Raw genomic sequence first — 22,681 nt, 5'->3', positions numbered from 1 at the left:
TCAAGTTACAGAAAAATCTTGAACAGCACTGCAACCGGCGGGCCTTGAACATGAGGTCTTACGCTGCTCGGCCTCTGGCATACGGGCCTGCTGGCCACTTTGTCCCTGGAATTGTCTATTCCAGATTGATCTTAACGGTAGTCTCCGCCCCTGTCTCGCCTGCCACGACTTTGCTGAAACTTTCAGTGGAGAGGCTGACTACTTCAACTTATCCGGGGTTGGGACTCCCAGGGCTGATGATCTTTTGCGAGGCTCCACCCTCCACTACACCTCACCCTAAAACCCAGCCCCGCCGAGTTGCTAATGATTCCCAGGTCTGTTCCTCGCCTTGCGATGCTGAGAGATATTTGGTGGCGACTCCGTTGGCTTGGCTTGACTCTAGACCCTGTTGGTCAGGACTCTTTCTGAGATTCCCCCCATGGACCTCCAACCATAGGCTACTCAGCTAAAAAGTCCTGAAAGAAAAACACCACCCGTAAGTCTCTCAGGTTTACAAATTAAAGTCAGGACTCCCTGTCCGGAGAGAAACCTTTCCTTGCTTAAATCTCTGCAGCATCCCTCTGGCTGGATGCTGTGTTTTCTTAATAATCACTCAGGACTGCTTCCTGGCACTCTGGTTCCCCTCTTCGCTCGGTCCCTCGCCGAGTGGTCCCACCTGGCAGAATCCAAGACTCTGCAGCCCCTCCCACTGTTTGTATTATGGTTCCCTGCCAGGATGGACTCTGGGGTGATCTCCTAGTCCATACTGCTCCCACCTGGACTGCTGGGTCTTCCTCCGTTCCCCTCTCTTCGGGGCATCTCTTATTCCCAGACTCTGTCCCCGGATGCTTGTGCCCAGCTCCGCTGCCACAAACCTGGGCATCTGCCGCTTTTCCCTCAGCGCACTCTTTCCCGCAGTTGAGGAATGTGTTCCAGCCTCGTAGCTGGCTGCTGGCCTCTCCCTCACCTCAGGGCAAGGACTCAGGCTTGTCTCCCCTCCTGGCTGGTCTCCAGCTCTCCTCCTCCTCCTCTTCCCTCAGGGCATTCTTTATCGCCCCATGCCAGCTCCAATCATTATTGATCACAGCTGGCCACAGTTTTAAAAAGACATGGCTAATCAGCCGCGTGGGTCCCGCTGCCGCTTCTGCCGTTCCCACGTTGTCGGCTGCAGGTAAGGAACTCATTATTTTCTTTCTTCCCTTCTTTCTCTCCCCCACCTTATTTCGGGTCCCAGGGCACCCCTTTTCCCCTTCGGGGCCATATTGTGCCATCCCCCTGTGACAAGCACAATCACCCATCCAGGGAAACTCAGCTTGTCACAAAAGGTATTTGAAGTCCAAACCAAGCTCTCAGGTCCTCCAGTGCTACTCCACAGAAGTCAGGGCAAAGTTGGTGATAGTCGAATTTGGCCAATACCACCTATTTGTCTTAGACATAGAATCATAGAGAAGTAGGACTAGAAGGGACTGCCATGGGTCATCTAGTCCAACCCCCTGTTTGAGGCAGAATCATCCCTACCCAAACCTTCTTATACAAATCCATAATCAACCCTCTTAGTAAAACTATAGCCAATCCTGACACAACACAAGACATGACACCATAACCCAGGGGTCAGCAACCCCCGGCACGTGTGCCAAGCATGGCACACAAGGTCATTGTGCTCGGCACACCACCGCCAGCCCGGGCTCTAAGCAGCTGCTGCCAGCCACAGAGCCCAGGCTGCTCCCAGCAGGTAGCTGGAATGCTGTAAACCCTGCTGCAAGTAGACTGGGCTCCATGGGCTGGCTGCAGCTGAGAGGCTGCAAACAGCTGCTCTGGGGTCCAGCATGTCAGCACTCCAGCACCTTTCAAGGTAGACATGGTTTATTTGGCATTCTGGCCAAAAAAGTTGCCTACGCCTGCCCTAACCTATCACAGGCAAAGCAAATAAACAAGTTCCCTACACTCTCCTTCCCTCCCCCATCACAGAAAAAACAACACAAGGCTGGCAGACACCAAAATGTACTAAGATAGTAATTTAACTACCCTGAAGGAAAGCTAACAAGCATTTCAGCTGTTTTGTAGAGATGCTTAGTTGGTCTTGGAAGCTAGATGTTAAAAGCCAAGACAATTTCTGTGGTACTATCTTGTTCCAAAGAGAAGCCAAACATCCAGGTACCATGAATGGGCAGTCAACTGAGGCAGGCTATCACTTTTCTTTCTGGCAAGTATTCTTCTATCATTTCCTTTCCCCGCATATTTATATTCTTCACGTAGAGAGAACAGCCTGAATAAGAACAGGGTGTGGGGCCAATATCATTATTTTCAACATAAACCTTCTGGATGGTGCATTTATTTAGATGATAAATGTAATCTGAGATTTTGACTTGAGTGGGATTTACACTGGAAGTTCCTGGCACTTTAAAGGAGGTTCTGCAGCCAGGAGCTGTCAGAAAACTGGAATCTGACAATGAGCAGGCTCCACACAAAATGTCCTCTGTTCAGCTGTTTGGGAACTATCCTTTTGTAAAATGTACCGTATTTACTTGAATATAAGATGACCCCCAATAATTAGATTCTATATATGGAAAATTTATAAATGTGTCATCATTATCCAGGTATAGAAACTAATTATTGGAGGTTTGCCTTGAATTTATCCCCCTACACTGCTACCCCCCTTGCTCTCTCTCCCTCCAATAACTTCTTTCCCCGCTCCTTACTGTCAAAACCTGCTCTTCCTGAGTACATGGAAGTGAGGAACAAAATTTACACATAGTCAAATAACAACCAGTATCCATAGACTTAGCTCAGACAGGATTGGTGTATTTTATCTTTCTTGAACCTGCTACAAGTTTAACCAAAGGGTCTTCATAAACACTGCTTTAAGCAGCACTTCAGTACCTACTTGTATATACTACAATTTTTTTTGAAAAAAAAAAAATATAGTTATATATACACCTATGCTCTGAGTATTTATATATCGTACAAATTATGCATGATTTTTTTTTTTATTAAAAACATTTTATTAGAAAAACTGTCACTATGAAACACATTAAGAAAAACTACAAATAAACGAAACCCACCTGAGGTTTCACAAAGTTAATACAAACTCACTTTCACAAAATTTCCTAACATTCACAGAAGAAATAATATCACTTGTGAATTGCTGAAAACCCATTTAGAAATCATTTAACTTGTTTCTTATATAATTCCAAGTTCCCTCACCCACTCTTGGAGCCCCTTATCCATTTTATCAGAGGTGAAAAACAAAAACAGTCACTATTAAACACATTGTGGAACCAGAATCCCACCTTATTACATAATATTCACATATTCAATGTCGCATTTGATCTGCTGAAAGCCCTCCCACCACCCTTGCTGGCAAATATGCTGTCCCTTAAACTATCCTATGCCTATTATGCATGATATTAGGTCAAAGCCAAAGCCAAAAAGCTCATGATTTACTACATCGTTCTTTGGGCTGAGCCCCAGCAGAGTCAACAGCATTTCAAGCCATGGTGACCCCACAGCTCAGCAGTGTTCGGTATATGTGTGTACTCCAGATACTCCCATACAAAGGATCCATGTGCTAAGTAGCCTCCCACTCATGACTGGAACCTGGTGTTCTTGTCATGAATCCTGGGATCTCCAAAAATGTGTATGCAGGACAACCTGGTCTGGTTTCACCTCCTGGAGGGCAGGGCTACACTAATCATATGCAACAGGCTGGGAGATAGTAGACAGAGGAATTCTGGGTGTACTGTTTGGGGCCCCATTTCATGATTTTGCCAGTGATTTAAGGCTGGTGAAGAAACAGGAATCATTGGGAATAGGAAAGAAAGGTGCAGCTCAACCGTGGGAGTGAAGAGGAAGTTGAAATGTATGACCTCAGAAACAGTGGGCATTGAGGGGGGCTGCCTGCAATGGGCACTACTGTATCATTTATTCAAGTGGGCTGCACAAATCTATCTTTGTGGTAGGTTCCCATCAGTATGCTTACCCCAAATGGGTTATATATTTTATAGCCATGCTCAGTATTGGTTACATATAATCAACTTCCTAGTTGTTTGCCATTTCTGAGTATATGCTGCTCTTGGCAGTAATTTAATGCTAGGCAGTGTACTTAAGGAAGTTTTCTTGTATGCAATCATAAGATGAGGGGCTTTTTTTCCCTATGCTAATTGGGGGGAAATATCTGAACTTGTATTTGACTAACTACAGTAGTTTATTGTCAAAGGCATCCAAAATGAAACTTTCTAATATTTCCTAGTCTATTTTTTTAGACGTATACATGCTCAGAAAAGTTCCAACATTTCAACTTTTCATCCTATTTCAGGATGATGACAAACGCTGAGACAATGTAATATATAGTTCTGGCTAGCTCTCTCCTATGCCTCCAGATGATCCTTTCTACTCCTTAATTTTGACTCACCTGTGAGAGAGAAACCATTCTTCCTCAATGAATTACCCCCCAAAATCTCCACAAAGTGACCCTCTGAATTTTGTTTCACTTTGTCATTTGTCTTCACTTGTGTATGGCTTTTTCTGCAAGAGGCCATGGTTCAGGCCTGTATTCACCAAGAGAAGTTGTTATCTCACAATCAACTTAAGGCTGACCTGTATGAAACAAGATGAGACCTATAGGCTTAAATTTTGGACCATATTAATTTCAGTCCAACAAATTGCAGCTCAATCCTTTAAAGGGTGCACCTCTTATATGCCCTTTTCCTATAACTCTGTTTCATTTTTCTCTTCCCTTTTATATTTAATTGACTATTACAGCACTAGCTATGTTGTAAAGCACCCTCTCATGCAAAAATGGTTATTCCAGAATTTTAACAAAAAGGGTTAAACTAGTTTTCTGTTATTTGAGTTGATACATAATAAGAATGTGTTGGCTTCTAGTTCTCTCATGGGGTGGGGAGTGTATAGACAGGCACAGAATATTGCAATCTTGTTTTTTTCACAACTATCTAGACAATTAAACAAGAATTTTGATAACAAAAATCATTGAAAAGTTTGCAGGTGTAGCTTTATTTTTCAGAAAAAGCACCTGTGTTTATAAGCAACTTCAGCAAGTAGCAGCATTTTCTTCCACTCAGCTTTACCCAGACATACCGGACTGCATTAGCTGTCATTCAGATTAGCAATGTGCTAAACTAGTTGTCATTGCCTTGCTAGCACAGAAGGAGCCTTTATAATCTATGTCATTTGCAAAAAGCTTCTGTTCTTGACACAATACGTGGGCCAATATGTTCCCCACCACAAGTATTTAAGGTGAGTCATTAAATCCACTCCACACACTCACATTGGGAAAATGTGTTGTGATGTTCTTCATGTTTAATTCCTTTCACAGAAAGGACAATACCAACATTGATATCAACAGTTATTGGCTTAATGTCTGTACCACACTAGCTAACAAAACCCCTACATAACTGATAGCTTCAGATTCACAATTATAGAAGGCATGTCTACACATGCTGATTTGAGGTGCTTTAGCCCAATGTAAGGCACATTGGACATTTGTACACATGCTTGCGCCACAGCCCTGGCCACTTTTAGAAGTGGCTGATGCTGCGGTGCATGCATTTGTATAAATGGCAAAATGCGCATCTCCAGTGAGAAAATGGTGGTGGTGTGCTTTTGACCTAAAACACATCAAAAGTGTTTTAGTTCAAAAGTGCACCACTTCCATTTCCTCAGTGCTGACATGCATTTTGCCATTTATATAAATGCATGTGATGCAGCACCAGGCGCATCAGATCACATGCAGAGCAAACTCGATTAATAGAGACTGCTCCAAGATGACATGCCTTGAATTTAGGCATGAATAGCCTAAAATAACCATTTTAAGGTGCATTAAGCGTGTGCACATGGGACTAACTTTAGTCCCATGACAGTCCATGCACATTTTGTCAATGTGCTTTAACATGTGCATATGTAGAAATGAGCCTAAATCACCTTAATGTGCATTAAGCTAATGAACATTAAATTTAGGTGCACCTAAATGCATGTATAGACACAGACACACCAAGAGTGATTTAACAACTGTACTTACTGAAAAGCCAGTAAAGGTTTGCATGCACAGAGATAATTCATCCACTCCTAAAGTGAGGATGGCTCTGGTGGACACAGATAGTTATTTTGTGTCATTAATACTGCACAACAAGTTATGGTTATATTCAGGTAGAAATGTAGAGAAAAATTTCTTCAGGTGAAACTACAAAGTATTTTACATTTTAGGTAAAATGTAAATACCCAAGTTGGAATTACTATTACTCTATAAATGTTGTTCTTCTAAAGAGACAGATGCCTCTGTGAGAGAAATATCAACTGTGCAGCATACCAATCATTTGCTAATCATAATCCATTTCAGGGTTGGAGCCATTACAAGACAGCTTGTTTGCTGCCAAAATAATAAACTCAAACCATTGATCTGAGAGAAGCCACTAGTCAGCTATGTCAGTGGCAGAACTCTTAGAAGCAGCAAGTCTCCTTTTCTTTTCTCTGTAGCGGCCTGATTTATTTGTACTAAATTATTGCAATTTGTGGGAAAAAGAGACTAGAGAAAACAAGAAAATTAATCTTCCTGTTCCAACTAATAAATGGAAGCCACATGTAAAAATGCAGATGTACTGCTTGTGAAAGTTTGGCTGGTCCAGTGAATTGAAATATCAGTTGAGTTCCCTGGCATGCTTTCAGAAATGGAAAGATTGGGAAATGCCAACACTTACGTGATTATATATTTTTTAAAAAGAAACAAACAAATTTTGAGAAGCACAGACACATTTTTCTTTGTATGCAAGTTCCACTACTTGTCATGACATAGTTACAAATATATACAAATCAGGAGGTACTCACATCTGAATTTGTATGTATGGTAAAATATACAAACTTCTGAAAATATGACTAAAAGTTTATACTGTGCATAAAAGGTGTGGATGGAAGGGAAGTTTTAGAAGTGAGCAGTCTATGTGCTAAGTCCTATGTGGTAATTGGATAGGATAGATACTCTCTGTAGTAAGGCCCGGATGTAGCAAAATGCTGAAGAGGGTTCTTAACTGCAAATAAATGGATAAACTCATTCTCTTCAGTGGAACTACTCATGTGAAAGGTTAAGCGTGTGATTAAGTGCTTTGCTAAATGGTCCATTGTTTCAAAGTATTGATCGATTTCATCTTATTTTAAAGCTTGAGGGAGACTTATAAAATAACTTTTAGTTTATAACTAAATCTATATGTTGTTTTTTTATTTTGTTTGATTATTTATCTACCCTGGATTAATGGAGTACCTCCAAGGAAAAATAAAAGAAAATCCTGTACTGCTTTATGCTTAATAGAGTCAATCAATGACATACTGTATGCATCTACACATGCAAAAATTTGACTGAGTATACTTTGGCTCAGTCTGAGCTGCAGTAAACTAATCCCAAACATCACCATCTACATGTACATTTAAGTGTAGTAATTTACTGCACTGCCGGATACCACTTGTAGCTGATGGGACTATCTGTCAACACAGTATCTATTGCATCCTAACTGCCATGCACCTGTAGATTGTGATGCTTTACTGTGCAGCAAATTAGTCTGCTGTTCAGTAAAGCATTTTGTGTAGAGGTGCACACTGTAGCTGAATCAAAAGTGTGAAGATCAAGGTTTTTACTTAGTTAACAGATTTCAGTTCAACTAAAGCACCAAATTAAACTAAAGAAAAATCTCAGGTTTGTACTCTTAAAATGTTGTTTGTTAGTGAAAATCTCACTGTCAAGTGTGCAAACATGAGCTGCAAGATTTCAAATAGATTTCACAGGCCAAGCCATACAAGCAGAGAGGCATGCCCACAAATAGTAGCAACACAAATTTGTGCCACTACTTTGTGCCACAAGGCATACCCTTGCCTGTGCAGGGTCCTGCTGCTCCATGTGCTGCAGGGGGGGCTGGCTGGGGCACCGGATGCCTCAGCATGGGCTAGCCGTCCCCTGCGCTGAGGTACCCTGTCCCCTGACCAGCCCTGGGCTGCCTGCTCCCCCATCTCCGCATGCTGCTCAGCCCCTGCACTGGAGACAGGGGAGTAGCCAACCCAGGGCTGCCTGCTCCCATGTCTTGAGGCACCCTCTGCCCAAACCAGCCAGGGAGTGACTGGCTGGGGCACTGGGTGCCTCAGCATGGGGGCTCCACATCATGCGCAGAAGGAAGAACAGGCAGCCCTGGGCTGCCTGCTCCCCCATCTCTGCATTTGTCCCAGCACTTGCCACTTTGGCATGGGTTGTGCCATTTTTTTCTTTGCTACTGGGATATCCTGTTAGCAAATTTTCCCTAGCAGCACCACCCACTGATTAATGTGCAACTTGTGCAGTTCGCAACACTGCAAAGAGGCTTGCAGTGCCACCAACCACATGTACCTGCACATCCAGATCCAGTGACAGTGTCCAATCATTTTGACCTCTTGGGATGCATCCAGATGGGTGCAGCTGTGCAGTATGTGGCACCACAAACATGCCTGCAGCACCACATAACACACACTGACGTGTTCTCCACGCTGCAAGGGCACACTGCCTGTACGTACACTGCCCCATTTTTTTTCCATAGGTTTTTTTGACCCCTGGATATGCACAGTGCTGGTCCCAGCCTCCCCTACCATCCCCAGGGTAACTTGCTGTGCACCAAAGTATACATGGCATGGGCATTCCTCAGGGACAAGTAGCTTTGGCTCAATGTGCACCACTGCTACTTGTCCCTGGGGAACCAAAAGTCTGCACTTGTCTGGACACAACCTGAGTCCTTTGCAAACAGAAGAATCCCTTTATTATTTTTCTGCACTAAAAAAATGAGTTAAAACTAAGAGCTGGCATTTTCTGACAAGTGCCTTGAGTCTAACAAGGTTGAGAATCACTATCAGCATCTCAGGAAGTTCTCCATATATGTTCCCTAAGAGGGATTTGTTACTGTAGCTGTCATGAGAAAGCAAGTGGATAATTTAGCTTCTCAAGCAAGAGAGAGATGTTAAAATTAGGGGCCAGATGCCTACAAAAAGCATTCACCTGGAAAAATCTGCTGTTGGCTTGCAGTGATAAGGACTGGTACCCATGGCCTGTCAAAAAGATCTGCCTATCTGGGAGCCATTTCTCTTTAAAAATATCAGAAAGCAGGCAAAATGCACTTATGGATGCCAAAAGCGTCTTCCTACAGTGGTGGTCTGGGAGCAGGATATCTGGCAAACTAAAGAGATCTTTCACTTTATTCTGGCAAAGTCCATTGATAGCTTTGACCTTAGACCCCTAAAACTGGATGGGAAGTATGAGGTTAGATGTTGTTAACGCCCAAATGATGGGTCCCCTCTAAGGACTTGCTTGCAATTTCTTTAGTCTCATGAGAAGAGAAGAGCAAATTGTCTTTATGTGACTGGTTGCTCCTCTACCACCTAGATATCCCTTCTTGCAGAAAACAAATTCAGCAGCCTCACCTATGAAAGGGACTGGATGGGGGAGAGTCAAGATTCAGCAATTTTCCATTCTTAGCAGCACAAAGGATATGGAAGAAGAAAGGCTGCCCATTGATTTTCATATTTTTTTAGTTTAATTAGATTTGTGAAGTTATAGTGTTGGCAGACTGAGATTTTTTCTTCAGTTCATGCTGGTGGTTAACCAAACATTAAATCATGGATGACTGACAAAGGATGATGTCTCCAAATTTGTCTGTATCACTGAAATCTGACTGGATGATACCACTGGACTGGTTTTTTACACAGTTGAGCCATGTTTAAGAGACTTTGTGAAGAGGAGTGAAGGTGTGCTGTTTGCATCTCGACTGAATAGCATAGAGCCTTCGATACCAAAAATGAATCATATAGATCACAGGGTGGTCTTTTCCGACAGTGGGCCAAAATGGCTCACCTCAGGCTGAAGGCAGGCCAGTGCTAGGATCCAACTTGTGCTGTCACTGCTGTTTCTCTTTTCCACCCAGCTGCAGCATTGCATAGGAAAGCTCTGTCACATGGCTGCCCACCTGCAGCATGGTAAAAGACCTATCAACAAAGCCCCACTTCCATGCACCACATCCAGTGGCTCCACAGGCTCTAGGTTGATAACCTGTGATATAGAGCACTGGAAATTTTGGCTTCACAGAAGGAATCAGGGAAATTCCTGTTTACTTCAGTGGAGTCAGGAATTCATTATGGATGCATGTTTTTTGCATGGAACTCGAATGGGTCTACTTTCAGACTATGGCTAAACCACAAATCTACCATGCTGGTTAGCAGCACCATCAGATATACTGTGCTGTTCAGTATATGATGCCCTGTAGTGTAGCCACAACCATACTATTCTGATAGCAGACTACTTGGCACTGTCATTCATCAGTGCTAATTAGCCCTCCCTGGCACTGCATAGATGAAGCTGGTCAGGGGTCATGGTCCTATCAGGGGTTAACATATGTGATGCAGCATGGTGTATGTGGGCATGCCACTGCTAGAAACAATAATAAGTGTGCAGTTCAGACACAGCCTCAGTGCATTGATTGGGCTGTTGTGCTGAAAGTTCCTGCAGGAGCTCAGGAAATTCCTTATCATAGTCATGATGGAGATACTGAAGATCATAATGCTTTGGGACATTTAATGAGGATATCTTTTCCTGATCATGGGACTATGGCTAATAGTAGTTAGTACAGTCTTCCATCTGGTTTACAGATAACCCGTGACAACTGAAGCAGAAGGAAAATGGCTAGAGCCCCAATGATGGGGAAGTTTATTGTCCTGTACTGAAAAATCTGATTTGCATCTCCATTATTGGGAGGAAAAGTGGTATTTTTATTGTTTAATTAGTTAAAAGTTGTGAAGTTGCTACCAAGCTCAACTATATTCACGGTCTTTCTGAAATGAGGGTTGTAATGTGGTAAGGGTGAGTGTCTTTTGAGGACAGGGAATTTTGCATTTGTTGTTTTGTGACTGGTTGATTCTAGCTGGGAAGTAAGTGGTAAGGCTAGACTGCTGGATTTGAGGATATTAAAAGAGAATATATTTTTACTATTTGTCAGAAGTTGATAGTTTGGTATTTTACGTTTTTTTTAAGTTGAAATTAATTGGCGATAAGAAACCACTTAAATAAGGGATGTCAAACTCATCCAGCCCTGTAGATCCAGAGCAAGGAGCAGTGTCATCTGGCCTGCAAAGTTGCTTATGAGGCTGAACATTTGTCAGTGCGGTGAGCAGTGGCTGCCATGGCTCAAGGAGCCATGACATTGAATGCTGCTGCTGCTCACCCTACTACCAAATTCCTACCCTCCACAAGCTAGATGACATAGTTCCATGGGCTGGAACTGGCCTTTGACACCCTTGACTTAAATAAATCACTGGTCACTGCTGATTTCTCCACCCCTGCCATACTGTCTCTTTCAGGAGCTGAATTACTTTCCACTGGCTCCCAGGTGATCAGAATTCTTTTGTGGGACAGATCTTAGACCTCACCCACTCAGGCCTTTGGCAGGTTGCTATTATATAAAGTACCGGCTGTCTCACTGTAGTAACTCTCTTTGCTCTTCATCAGTGTTTGTCAACCTCTTATCATTTGTGGACCTCAAAAAAGTTTTGAATGGAGGTGCAGACCCCTTTGGAAATTTTGAATGAAGGTATAGAGCCTTTGAATTGTAAGTGTGGCTATTTACATACTTTTGATTGATCATAGTCATCTTTCATGGACCCCTTAGACATAGTCTGAGGACCCCTAGGGGTCTGCAGATGGCAGCTTGAAAACCACTGCTCTTCATCATTAAAAGTTTGTTTCCTGCTGCAACAGTGACAGCCTACCTTAGAAGAATGAAGAAGAAAACTGCCTTTGATAATAATGGGGTCCTCTCTCTGGAGCAAAAAAAATAAAGCTAGACCAAATATGAGATAGTTTGAAAGTATAATATTTTTCTGTTAAGAAACAAAAAAGACCAAGGCAGATATCGCTTCGATCTGAGACTTATATTTCAAAAAGGCAACATAGCATATGGCACACTTTAAAATAGGACTGGATAATTTTGTCAATAGAGATAACATTTGTTGGAAGCTAAAATGCTAAAATAATAAAAGCCTGATCAAATTTCAAGCTTCATGGCAAAAGAAAATTGAAGAGGTTAGGAAGAAATATTTCCATTGTTGTCAGACAATTGACTTGCTGCAGGACACGAGAGAGGAGGAGGTATTCATCGCCTTCAGAAGCATGAGTGGCAGCTAATTATGGAGAATGGGTATTGGACAACATGGGCCAATTATCTGATTCAGTATGGTAACTCATGTGTTTCTAATTGCTGTGAATTCTATTTCCTTGACCATTGTAATTTTATGTTCTACAATACTTCTTCATGTATTCATTACTCCAGTGTATCACTTTTCACAGATGCATTTATGATCAGTAACTTTTTGGTACTCCACTTTAAAATATGCTATGTCCAATAGTCACTTCTCGGTTGTTAGCGGTTCTTAGAATTGTCAACAGACAGGAGTTTAGAGACTGTATTCAGTATATCATCATACTTATTTACAGTATATCATCATGCCTCCAAAAAGGTTTTGCTCTGCTCTTGACATGCAGCTGTGCTTTTCTTTATGTTGGAAGGTCCAATTTACAAACTGCCTACCTAACATGTACATGGAAGAGAGGCATTTAAGCTTGCAAAATGGGTCAATCATGCACCTATATACATGTGCAAATATATTTGAAAATGTAACCACTTGCCTATATCTTTGTCTATAAAGTGTTGCAGAAGTGTGTAATGCACCAGCACATACCTAGACAACCATACAGCCACAGCAACAACATTTGGATCATGCAAACATCTTTCGAACACGCTGCAATGCTGTAGCACCTCATACATAATGCAATTGCATCATGCTGGCATATATAGGAGGTCTTGTGGCATGATCAATGTCCTGTTTCTGCTCTATACTTCCTGATGCCTTATTGCTGTCTTGAGACTTCATTTTGTTTCACATATTAGCGTGTTTCATTTTAATTAGCTGTTGTGGTGGCATCACATTGTTTGTACTATTACTTCATTCTCACATACTGGAGTTGGTTTTGTGGTTGGTATGGTGAGAATAGCCTCATGGAATGATGATGGCATGTGTCTGTTTCGAGGAGTTCAGCCATGGTGTCTGTCAGTGGTTGTGTGCTGCATAGCATTTTATGGCTTTTGCTCTCTTTTGTCTCAAATGCATTGAGGAAAGCCCTGTCTGTGCTGTGTTATGCCTGCCTTTTCTGGAGGAAAGTTGGTTTGGATGGGGAAAAAGATTAGGTAGCTTCATTCTTTGTAAAGCTTACTCAACTTCTCAAGTTTCCCCTTGCTGGATATTCTGCTGCACTCTTGCAATCTCCTTCAATTTGTTCAGTTTCTTCAGAAGGAAGAAAGGATTTGCAAGGTAACCGGTTGGAAACACAAATACCAATTGACCCAGATGCGCAGAAGAGAGATGCGGACTTTTCAGAAATTCTTAATGCAATACAAGAAAGTAAGTTATACTTGGATCTAAAATCAGATACATTGCAGAACAGCTCATTGAGATGAGTCAGTATGGTATGTAATAGTTGGGTAAACTAAAGAACTAAATAGTAACTGCATGAATTTGAACCTAATGGTTCAGTGGGTAATTAAATTTCATCAGGAAAACATTAACAGAGGAGCCATAATAAGATTTGAATTATTATTTACCTGAATGTTCTACTGTCATAGACATTTGAAACAAAATTTGCTAGAAATATTTAGGAGTTAAAAAAATTATCCATTCTTGACACTGCTGGCCGAAAAGGAAGAAATATCAATACCCTGTGCCCTACCATAATCTGGGAACTGTGTCTGGGCTTGCATTTCAAGTGGTTCCAAAGTCTCAGGGACATTCATGCCCATTGATGTCTATTTATGTTAATTTAGATTGAATGATTAATTGCTGTAGATACTAAAAAAACAGCTTTTACATCTTTGTATGAGATTTCTTTCCTTCCGAAGCAAGTGAATGTGGATCCTTATTTGTTAATTGGTTTTAAACTGTTATATCTCTTTCCAGTGGTAAGAAGCAAAACCAATAAAGGGATTTCAGCAATTCTTTAAAACAACAGGCAACCTCTATCCTAGGCTTGCTTGCCAGAACAACAATACATTTTTTGGATAAAGAGACTTATTACACTTGAAATTTGGAAGAAAATTATTTTAGTAACATTCTCTTCACAATTTATTCTTCTTACAGTTTCTTATCCCTTTGCTTTCTGCACCCTGCAGACTGGGAGGTAATTCTCATTTTTAAGGGATAAGAACCAAACCAGAGCAAAGCTCCTGCATGTGCTATGTACTATGAAGGTAAAAAAATTGGAGTAGGAAGGACGACCAAGTCACCTGGAGGCCTGAAGCTCTGTGGGAATAAATTTCATAGCAGTATTTGCATATTTTATACACAGTTGTCTGTGATTTGCTCTGTACACACCAGCTCAAATGTCAGCTGAGAGAAATCTCAAGAACTCAAGTAGGACAAAATAAAAATTTTAAAACTCTGAAAACTTTTCTTCTTTTTTTTTTTGCATATGAATTAAATTTGAAGTATCTTTTGAATCTAAACAGCTCTTGAATTTTACAAGTAATTCTCCACAATAGTGTGAAAACTTATTTTGGCCATGGACCAAACAAAACTCATGGTTCAGAGTTTCTGCTGCTTTAGTGATAGCCTCTGTTCTCTTATTCAGGGTTTTGTTTTAAACTGGTTGTCCTCTACAATAATTTTCTACAAAAAGGTATAACTACTTAAATCTTCAAGCACAACAGGATACATAAGCATATCTAAAAATACCCATATTTCTCTCTAATTTGATCATAAGCACTAGGAACCAGACAAACTTATCTCCTATTCTTTTGAGTGGAGGTGACATTAATTTGGGGAGAATGTAAGTTCAGCCATAACAGCAGTGAGCTTCTTGGCTGCTTGATAAAAATCTCAGTGTTCACTCTTCCGTACCATAAATTTATGCTAAATTCTATGGGTATTTTTACACATGCTCCAGGAGGTACAGTGGGCACTTTAATTAGTGAGCCATGCTAATTAAAAGCTCCTGAGCATCATGTGTATCAGTGTCCCCTGCACTGAAAAATGGTGGCAGGGCACTTTGAAATAAAGCTCATTGAACAAGCTTTAGTTCAAAGTGCCTTGCCACCATTTTTCAGCATGAAGACACTGATACACGTGAAACCAGAGTTTGCTGGAGCATGTTTATTTCCGGGCTCCAGCAGACTCCATTAAACAACTCTCCTCCCTGCTGGCTCCCTGCATATTGATAGGATCCCTATGTGCTTTCAAAACTGACATAACATTTCTCCTGAATAATCCCTGTCTCCAGACCTTAAAAATAGATTCATACAAAAATAAGGCTGGAAAGTTCTTCTAGTCCAACTTCCTGCTCATGGCAGACTCATCCCTGATTAAACAATCCCAGTCAAGTGTTTGTCTAACCTTGCATTCTTCCCACTTGGTTTGGTCCGTTGTTCAAATACAGTGATTATCAAGGTACGTTGGAACTATCATCATTTTTTGTGTCTGCTTGAGAAGGAGTAGGCTGAAGAATATTATGACTAGATGGTCATAGTTAGGCTGATTTTTATGGGAATGGTTAATATGATAAGGCATGCCATGTGTGTCCATCTCCTAGCAATAAGTATGGGTTTCATAGTTTCATAGTTGGTAGGGTCAGAAGGGATCTAAGCAGATCATCAAGTCTGACCCCCTGCCGTGGGCAGGAAAGGATGCTGAGTAGTATAATTCTGCAGACTTTGGATTATAAACATTTCAGTAGTCTCTTAACCTACCGCTCCTTTTTCAAATATTTATTATTTTGAAAATCACAAAATATTTGCTATTCATACTAAAGTTTGGCTTTTTCCTTTACAAAAGGAAGTTTTTGAGACTAGACCTATGTCTGTTCTCCCAGCTGACCATGTTAAAGAGTGCTACAGCAAGACACAGTACTCATAACAAAGTAGGGCTGGAAGGGACCTCACAAGGTCATCTAGTTCAACTCTCTGATCAAGGCAGGATCATCCCTAACTAAAGCACCCCAGCCAAGTGTCTGTGTAACCTTCCCTTGAAAATTTCCAAGGATGGAGATTTCACAATTTCCAAAGGTAGCCTGTTCTAGTGCTTGACCACCCTCATCATCAGAATGTTGCTCCTTATCGCCAATCCCCTGCTGAAGCTTGACACCATTGCTCCAAGCCCTGCCCCCTACAGCCACAGAGAAAAGCCCATCTCCAGTCTCTGTAATTGACCTTCAGGTATTTGAAGATGGTTATCAACCCCTCCCCCACCCCATTCTTCTCTTCTCCATATTAAATAATCCTGGTTCTTTCAGCCTTTGTCATAACTGTTGCCTCCATGTGCATACACCTGAGATGCAATAGGTGGCACCGGTTATGGCCCAAACCACTTTTTCAGATGTGGTTTATGGTACACACACCCGGAACTGCATTAAGGGAAGTTACATCACTTTCTTCCCAGCAGAGAGCAGGAGTGCCAAGCTTTGTAGTGACACTCCCTCCTGTAGTCCTCTGAGAGTGTAGACAGTGTCCATGTAACATACGTTGCATTTAGAAGCTGTCACCTCCCAAGTTCCCTTGGTATAAAGCACCACACTGTAGGATTGCTTTATGTGGTTGGAGTGTCTAGGGTGGTCCAGCTGGCCAGGGGCCACATGCAGCCCACAAAGGGCTAAATTGCAGCCTCTGGCTCCTGCCTAACTACCATTGCTCCCGTCATTCTGGCTGAAACAGCAGCTGGATTCTCTGGGCTTCCCACTTCCTCCTTTGGCTTTTGGTGCCTGTTCCTACCCCAAGGTGCACCCAGGGGAGCTGAGGGTGAGCCTGGGGCTGCACAGGTGTGCAACTCCAGGTGGTTGGGGAGGTGGGAGGGTACATGGTAAAGAGAGGTGGGGATGCACATGGTGTGTTGTTTTTGGAGCCCTGGCTCACCCTGGAGTAGCCTATGAGCATGCAACCTCTGATGGTGTGACCCATGAAGTGGTTGGTCCCTGGCCATTTAGAAGTTGGATAACCGTGGGTTATATGCATGCACTGGATAAACTGAGTTTGCCTATTTCTTTGAAGACTAGTTAAAAATAATTGAAATTCCTGGGAAATATCCTCACCTCTTTAAAAATTTCAGGCCTGTTATAGCATTGAGTAAGAAAATATTTGTAAATGATTAATGAATGTAACATGCATCAGGTTACATCCCCAGAGCTTACATCTAGTTCATCAGTTCCAGCAGTTTAAAATGAATGAAACTATACAGAGGATCAGTTAAGAATTAACTCCTTTTTTAATAGGAATTTTAGTGCTAAAGCAAGGTGCCATCTTGATAGTCCTGAACACTGAGATCCTTTATTATGCATAGAACACATGCAGCCACCATTGACAATACAAGCTCCATATCTCTTGTGATTTGGAAAGAACATATTTCACCTGTGAGAGTAGTTCATCCTTCATGCCCATGAGTTTTGGTACAACCAGCTGGCTGTACAACCAGATTTGCAAAGACTAGCCACACATCTGAGAATGTCCTTTCTACCTGCAGTCAGACATGAATACCAAATAATTAGAACATAGTGTAGTTAAACGTTCCTTCTTGGCTGCTTGACCTGATTAGTCTTTGTTACCTTTATTCAATGCAGGGAACATAAAAATTGATAGTTAGAATGGTTCTTGCTGCTTTTAAATCTGTTTTTGATTATATTAATGTGACTTTTTCTGGGCATTTTCTTTCTTTCTGGACCTATTCTATTTAACTTTTTGCTAGCTGAACCTCTGCCAAGTTTTTTAGTATTCAGCAGCACTTCTTATTTTTTAAAACAAAGATTTCAGTCTATAAGCAGGGTCAGACTAATGTACAAGCCTGTAGGGCCTGAGTCCAGGGGTCCCTGCAAATCAGTTGTCTTCTGGGGAACCAGGAGCAGCATGGCCAGTCAGGCATCCTAGCAGCAGGCATCTGGGGCAGGTAGCATGCACCTCTTCCCCTCTGGCCAAGCCAGTGCCAAAGACTAGGGGGCAGGCGCAATGCTCCGTGTGGATGGTGGTGGTTTCCCAGGGCCGTCTGTTGCCAGGAGGCCCCATAAGCGGCCAAGCTCCTGCTCTCTTGTGTTTGTGGGTGTCACCAGCACCACTGCCACTGGGACAGGCTGGTATAGGACAGACCTGCTCTGCCCCACCAGGGCTGGCAGAGGGGCAGGCAGGCAGCTGGGGGTGGCATGCCCCCCACCCCTCCAGGCCAGTCCCAGCCCTGGCCTGTCCCACAGTGCTGGGGGACTGTAGCCCTGGCTGCACAACACCCACCAGGTGGAGGGGCTGGGACAGGTTGGGGCCAGAGCTGCCTTCACCTGAGCAGTGTTCACACCCCCTGGTTCACTCTTGATATGCCAAGAAGGCTGGGCAGGCTCAGCCACCACCCCATGATGGGTGCAAGGGGAACCTGTCCTTACCTGGTGGCCTCCAATTTTCTGTTTGCCCAGGGTCTCAATAAATCTTGATCTGCCACTGTTTATAGTTGCCCTTTTTTTACTTTCCATTCCACTGACCCTGTGCTCTTAGCCTCCTCTGGACTGCTAACCAGAGAAAAGTATCCTGCATAAATTATAATTTAAGGGATTGGCAGCCATTTCTAACTGTTTTCTACTAAAATTCTGTGTTCAAATTCTCTAGCTCAAAGTATATCATAGGATCATAAAGTTGGAAGTGACTTCAGGTTGACCCACCTGTATAAGTACTCAGAACCTCTCTGAAATGGCCCTTAACAAGGCAGAATTAATCCAGAAATAACTACCTCACTAAACCTGGAACCTGCTAAAAATACAGGGGCCATACAGAGCTATCCAAAGAAAGACTTAGGGTATGTCTATACTGTGGTGGGTCAGTAGGGGGTGCTCCTGTGTTGAGCCACCCACCTCACTTTACTCCACCACCTTCCAGGCTCTGAGTGCCTCTCTGGGGGTGCCTCACGTCTGGCTGACCCCCTTCCTGGAGCATACCTGCAAGCCTGGGGGTAACGCCACCACCACCAAGTCTAGACTGATCTTGGATCTGTGCCTTCTGGGAAACACAGGCCTAGTAGTCCTTGAGGGTACTTGACCCACTACAAGAATTTGGTGTCCTTCCCTCAGTCTGAAGCACAAATAGTGGCCTCCCTTAGTCAGCCGAACCTGGGGACCCTGAGGCATAAGCTAGATCCTCTCCCAATAAGTCTCCTATATTAGGTACAAAGGAAAACAAGGAGTAGGTTTAGAATATGGTACAGGGTAGAGCAATATCAGATAAATATCTTAGAGCAAACATTGGCATGGTAGCCTTTGATTAAGCATCTGTGTCACTGCAAGCTATATATGTAGTTAGATCCAAAGTAGCTTACTCACAAGTATCATCCAGAGGCAGTTGGAGATTTCCTCTGGAGGCAAACAGTTTCTTGACTATGAGTTTCGAGAGAGAGAGAGAGTTTTAGTTAGTCTAGTTTCTCTGTGAGTCTTCATCATGGCTGCTGCCTTGCCCCCCCCTCCCCCCAGCAGTCCTTAACTTATATAGACCTTATGACCTCATTTACCTGATCCAATGAAGGCCAGCAACTGTTGGCTGCTAGCCAACCAATTTGAAATGCATCACTGGTTGCCAGGTAGACTGGTAGAGTCTCTAGCCCCCTCCCAGTCATGATGACTTTACTTAGAACAATAAGGAGTTTAAGCCCCCACCCAGGTGTGTTAGGCCAGTCATGTAGGCAGAGGGAACAGGTTTCCCCCCTCCCTCAGGAATGTATCCAGCTCAGGTTACAACTCAGGGTTACCTGAAGCTGATGAGGCCAGAGGTGTCTGCCCTCTGCAGTGGCAATGGTAACCAAATTGTCAGATAGCAGAGTTTAGGGAGAGACAAAGATTGTATTCTGCTGCATACACTAGTAACTTAAGACTGACTTGTGACCTGTCCTCTAGTCCAAATCTATTTGCTATCTACATTAAAAACATGTCACTTGGTGGCATTCCAGCTCATTTCTAGGAGTTCTCCTGAGCTTCAGAGCCTAAAATTAAGCGTCCCCTTAGTCTGAAGTACATTTGGAGCTCTCACAGATGCTTCTGGCCACAAGCACAGGAAGCCCACACTATAAGGAAAGGAGAAAACATTTAGAAAGTAAAGTAAAAGTAGCAACCACTTTGACTGTAGCTTTGTATGGGCATTTATACATGTGCTCCAGTAGTGTGTGCAGGGGGAAGGGGAGGGCGGACATTAATTAGAGTGGCTCTGGCTGGTGTCCAGAGTGCCTTGTGTATCAGCATCCCTGCACTTAAAAATGGTGGTGGGGGTGCTTTAACTAAAGCTCCTCCCATCACCATTTTTAAATGGAGGGACACTGATACAAGAGACACTGGAGTGCAGTAATTACCACACACCAGAGCCTGGTAATTACAAATTCATCAGTTTATAAAAAATCTCTTGAATAACTGTATACTCCTGACTTCAGAGCTCCTGTTGTGGACCATGATGATTTCTTGCAAAATATTAGCCTTCTCTTTATTATAAGGAAAAACCTATTGCTCTTCAGAATACTTCAGATGGGACAAAAATACAGTGGCTGAGGGAGCATTTCATGTGGGTAGATTCCCAGTGGTTTTTATGTTATTTTGATTTACTCATTTTTTCTGCTTTACATGGAGGTGTCTTCAGATAGATTTCTAAGAAATAATTACTATTTAATTTCTGAATCATGATAAAAAATTATTTGGAATGTGGAATGTATAGATGGACCTTCTTGAAGAAAGAAGATTTTAAATTGTATTCCATATACTTGCTAAAAACTTGAATCTTTCCATATCATCTGTTGTTCAAAAAAAAAATCAAGTGAATGTTATAAAAAATTTAGTGACTATGGTAGGGCCCAGAAAGATTTTGATGTAAATATTTGAACACTTCTAAATTGCAGTGGGGTTTAGTGTAAGTTGGCACAAATTATATCTTTTACATCCAGGAGTTTCCTGTCAATTGCTTGCTGCACTGTGGCATCCAATAGGATTTTTCTACATTAGTGTAAAAGGTGGTGAAATAATTGGTCTTAAAAAATGTCTGATGTGGCAAAGCGGGGGTCCCTGACCAGCTACAGTGCTAGTTTCCCCACCTGCCTCTGGGCACACCGTCCACCTATCTCATCTGCCACGCCTTGTTGTTACTTAATTGAGGTGTTAATTAAGGCGGGAGGCTGCCCATTCTTACCCCGATGCCAGGGGGCACTGTCTATGACTCCATTCTTTCCCTACACCACAGCTCAAGCCTCACAGATGGCATCCCAATGATACACTGCACCTGACCTACAGCCAAACCAAGCTTAGACTTTGTTGTCAGGCCACAGACGCACACGCATTCATACCACCCTCCTCTCACTAGGTCCTCTCACACTCCTCCCTGTCTCAGAGGGTCTCTCTCACACTTCAACAACTTGTATTGCCTTGCTCCCTCTTGAAGCGGACCTTTTAGGCCATAGACTTAGCTAGCTCATACCTTGGGTGGCAGATGTATCGTCTTTTGGGCCTCTCTTATGATCCTCACCGAGGTAGTAGGCAGCCAATTACCCAACCAGGTCTAAGCTTGTCCTGGCCCCTTCCCAGAGCAACTCTGTACACTCAAACAGTACTGGGCTCCCAGCCCTCTGGTTTTCCCCCTCACTGGGGCTCCTATCTCCATCTCCTCACTGGGGCTGCCCCCTCACTAGGGCTCCACATCTCTGCCCCCTCACTGGGGCCCCTCCCTCCATGGGGCTCCACATCTCTGCTCCCTCCATTGGGCTCCACACCTTACTGGGGCTCCTCATCTCCGCCCCCTCACTGGGGACACGGGGCTTCCCCGGTGGGGCTCAGGTGGCTGTAGCCATGCCTGGCCTTTTCTGGGTCTTGCCCCCGCAGGGCTCAGGTGGTCACAACCGTGCCTGGCCCCAACTACCTCCAATGATAAATGACCCACCCAAAGGTGAGAGCTTGGGTTAAGGCACCCCTACCTGCCTTTGACTAAGGTGGTAACTGGCCTGGCATTTCCTGGGGGCTCCCGCACCACTGAGAGCCCCACCAGGCCACCCACTCCCAGCAGGTTGCAGTTTTAGGTCATGCCCAGGACCAGGAGCCTCCAAACCATCCCCTAAAGCTCCTGCCCTTACCTCCAGGAAGTTGCATACAGCTTTGTAGCCAGGCAATGTTTCTGCCTGCCCTGCCAGCAGTGAACTGCTCTGATTATATAGGCAGCCAGAGATCTAAAATGGCCACTGCAATTAAGTACCTGCTGGCTGCTTGGCTCAGCTCTTAAAGTGGAAGGCACCAACAGTGCCCTGCCACAGAGAAACATAATTCAATTATGGCATGGCTATACTTCCATCTTGTTAGGCATGTATACAGAGAGAAGATACTTTAAAAATTAGGACCCAAATTAGGCAATGTTTGGATGTCCACCTTCAGAAACATGGATTTAAATCCTGATTCTTTGGACACTATAACACATCGGGGACCCAGGGGCAACCGTGATGTCCTCTGGTGCTCTGTGACCATGCCTTGCTCTGCCCCTAGAGTGCCTTCCCTTCTCACCTGCCATGCCTTGATGGAAAAAAAAAAAAAATAATAGGGAGGCTGCCCACAGGCCTTCACATGGACCCAGTCTAAACTGGAATCCCACTGGGGTTTCCAGGTGCTTCACTGGGC

The 22,681-nt window shown here is 43.2% G+C and overlaps 1 protein-coding gene across 1 annotated transcript in view; it reads left to right on the top strand.

The window, feature by feature from the left end:
* ANO4 (anoctamin 4) overlaps positions 1-22,681 on the top strand; it is a 387,697-nt gene that overhangs the window by 178,660 nt on the left and 186,356 nt on the right. The window contains exon 5 of the mRNA XM_090041055.1: positions 13,336-13,446. Within this exon, the coding sequence (XP_089897181.1) occupies positions 13,336-13,446 (111 nt within the window). The remainder of the gene's footprint in view (positions 1-13,335; positions 13,447-22,681) is intronic.

Source organism: Crocodylus siamensis, chromosome 4 (genome assembly GCF_052110815.1).
Source record: "Crocodylus siamensis isolate JL-2025a chromosome 4, ASM5211081v1, whole genome shotgun sequence".
Lineage (NCBI taxonomy): Eukaryota > Metazoa > Chordata > Crocodylia > Crocodylidae > Crocodylus > Crocodylus siamensis.
Note: the sequence above shows the minus strand (reverse complement) of the source record. Positions and strands in the feature narration are given on the sequence as shown.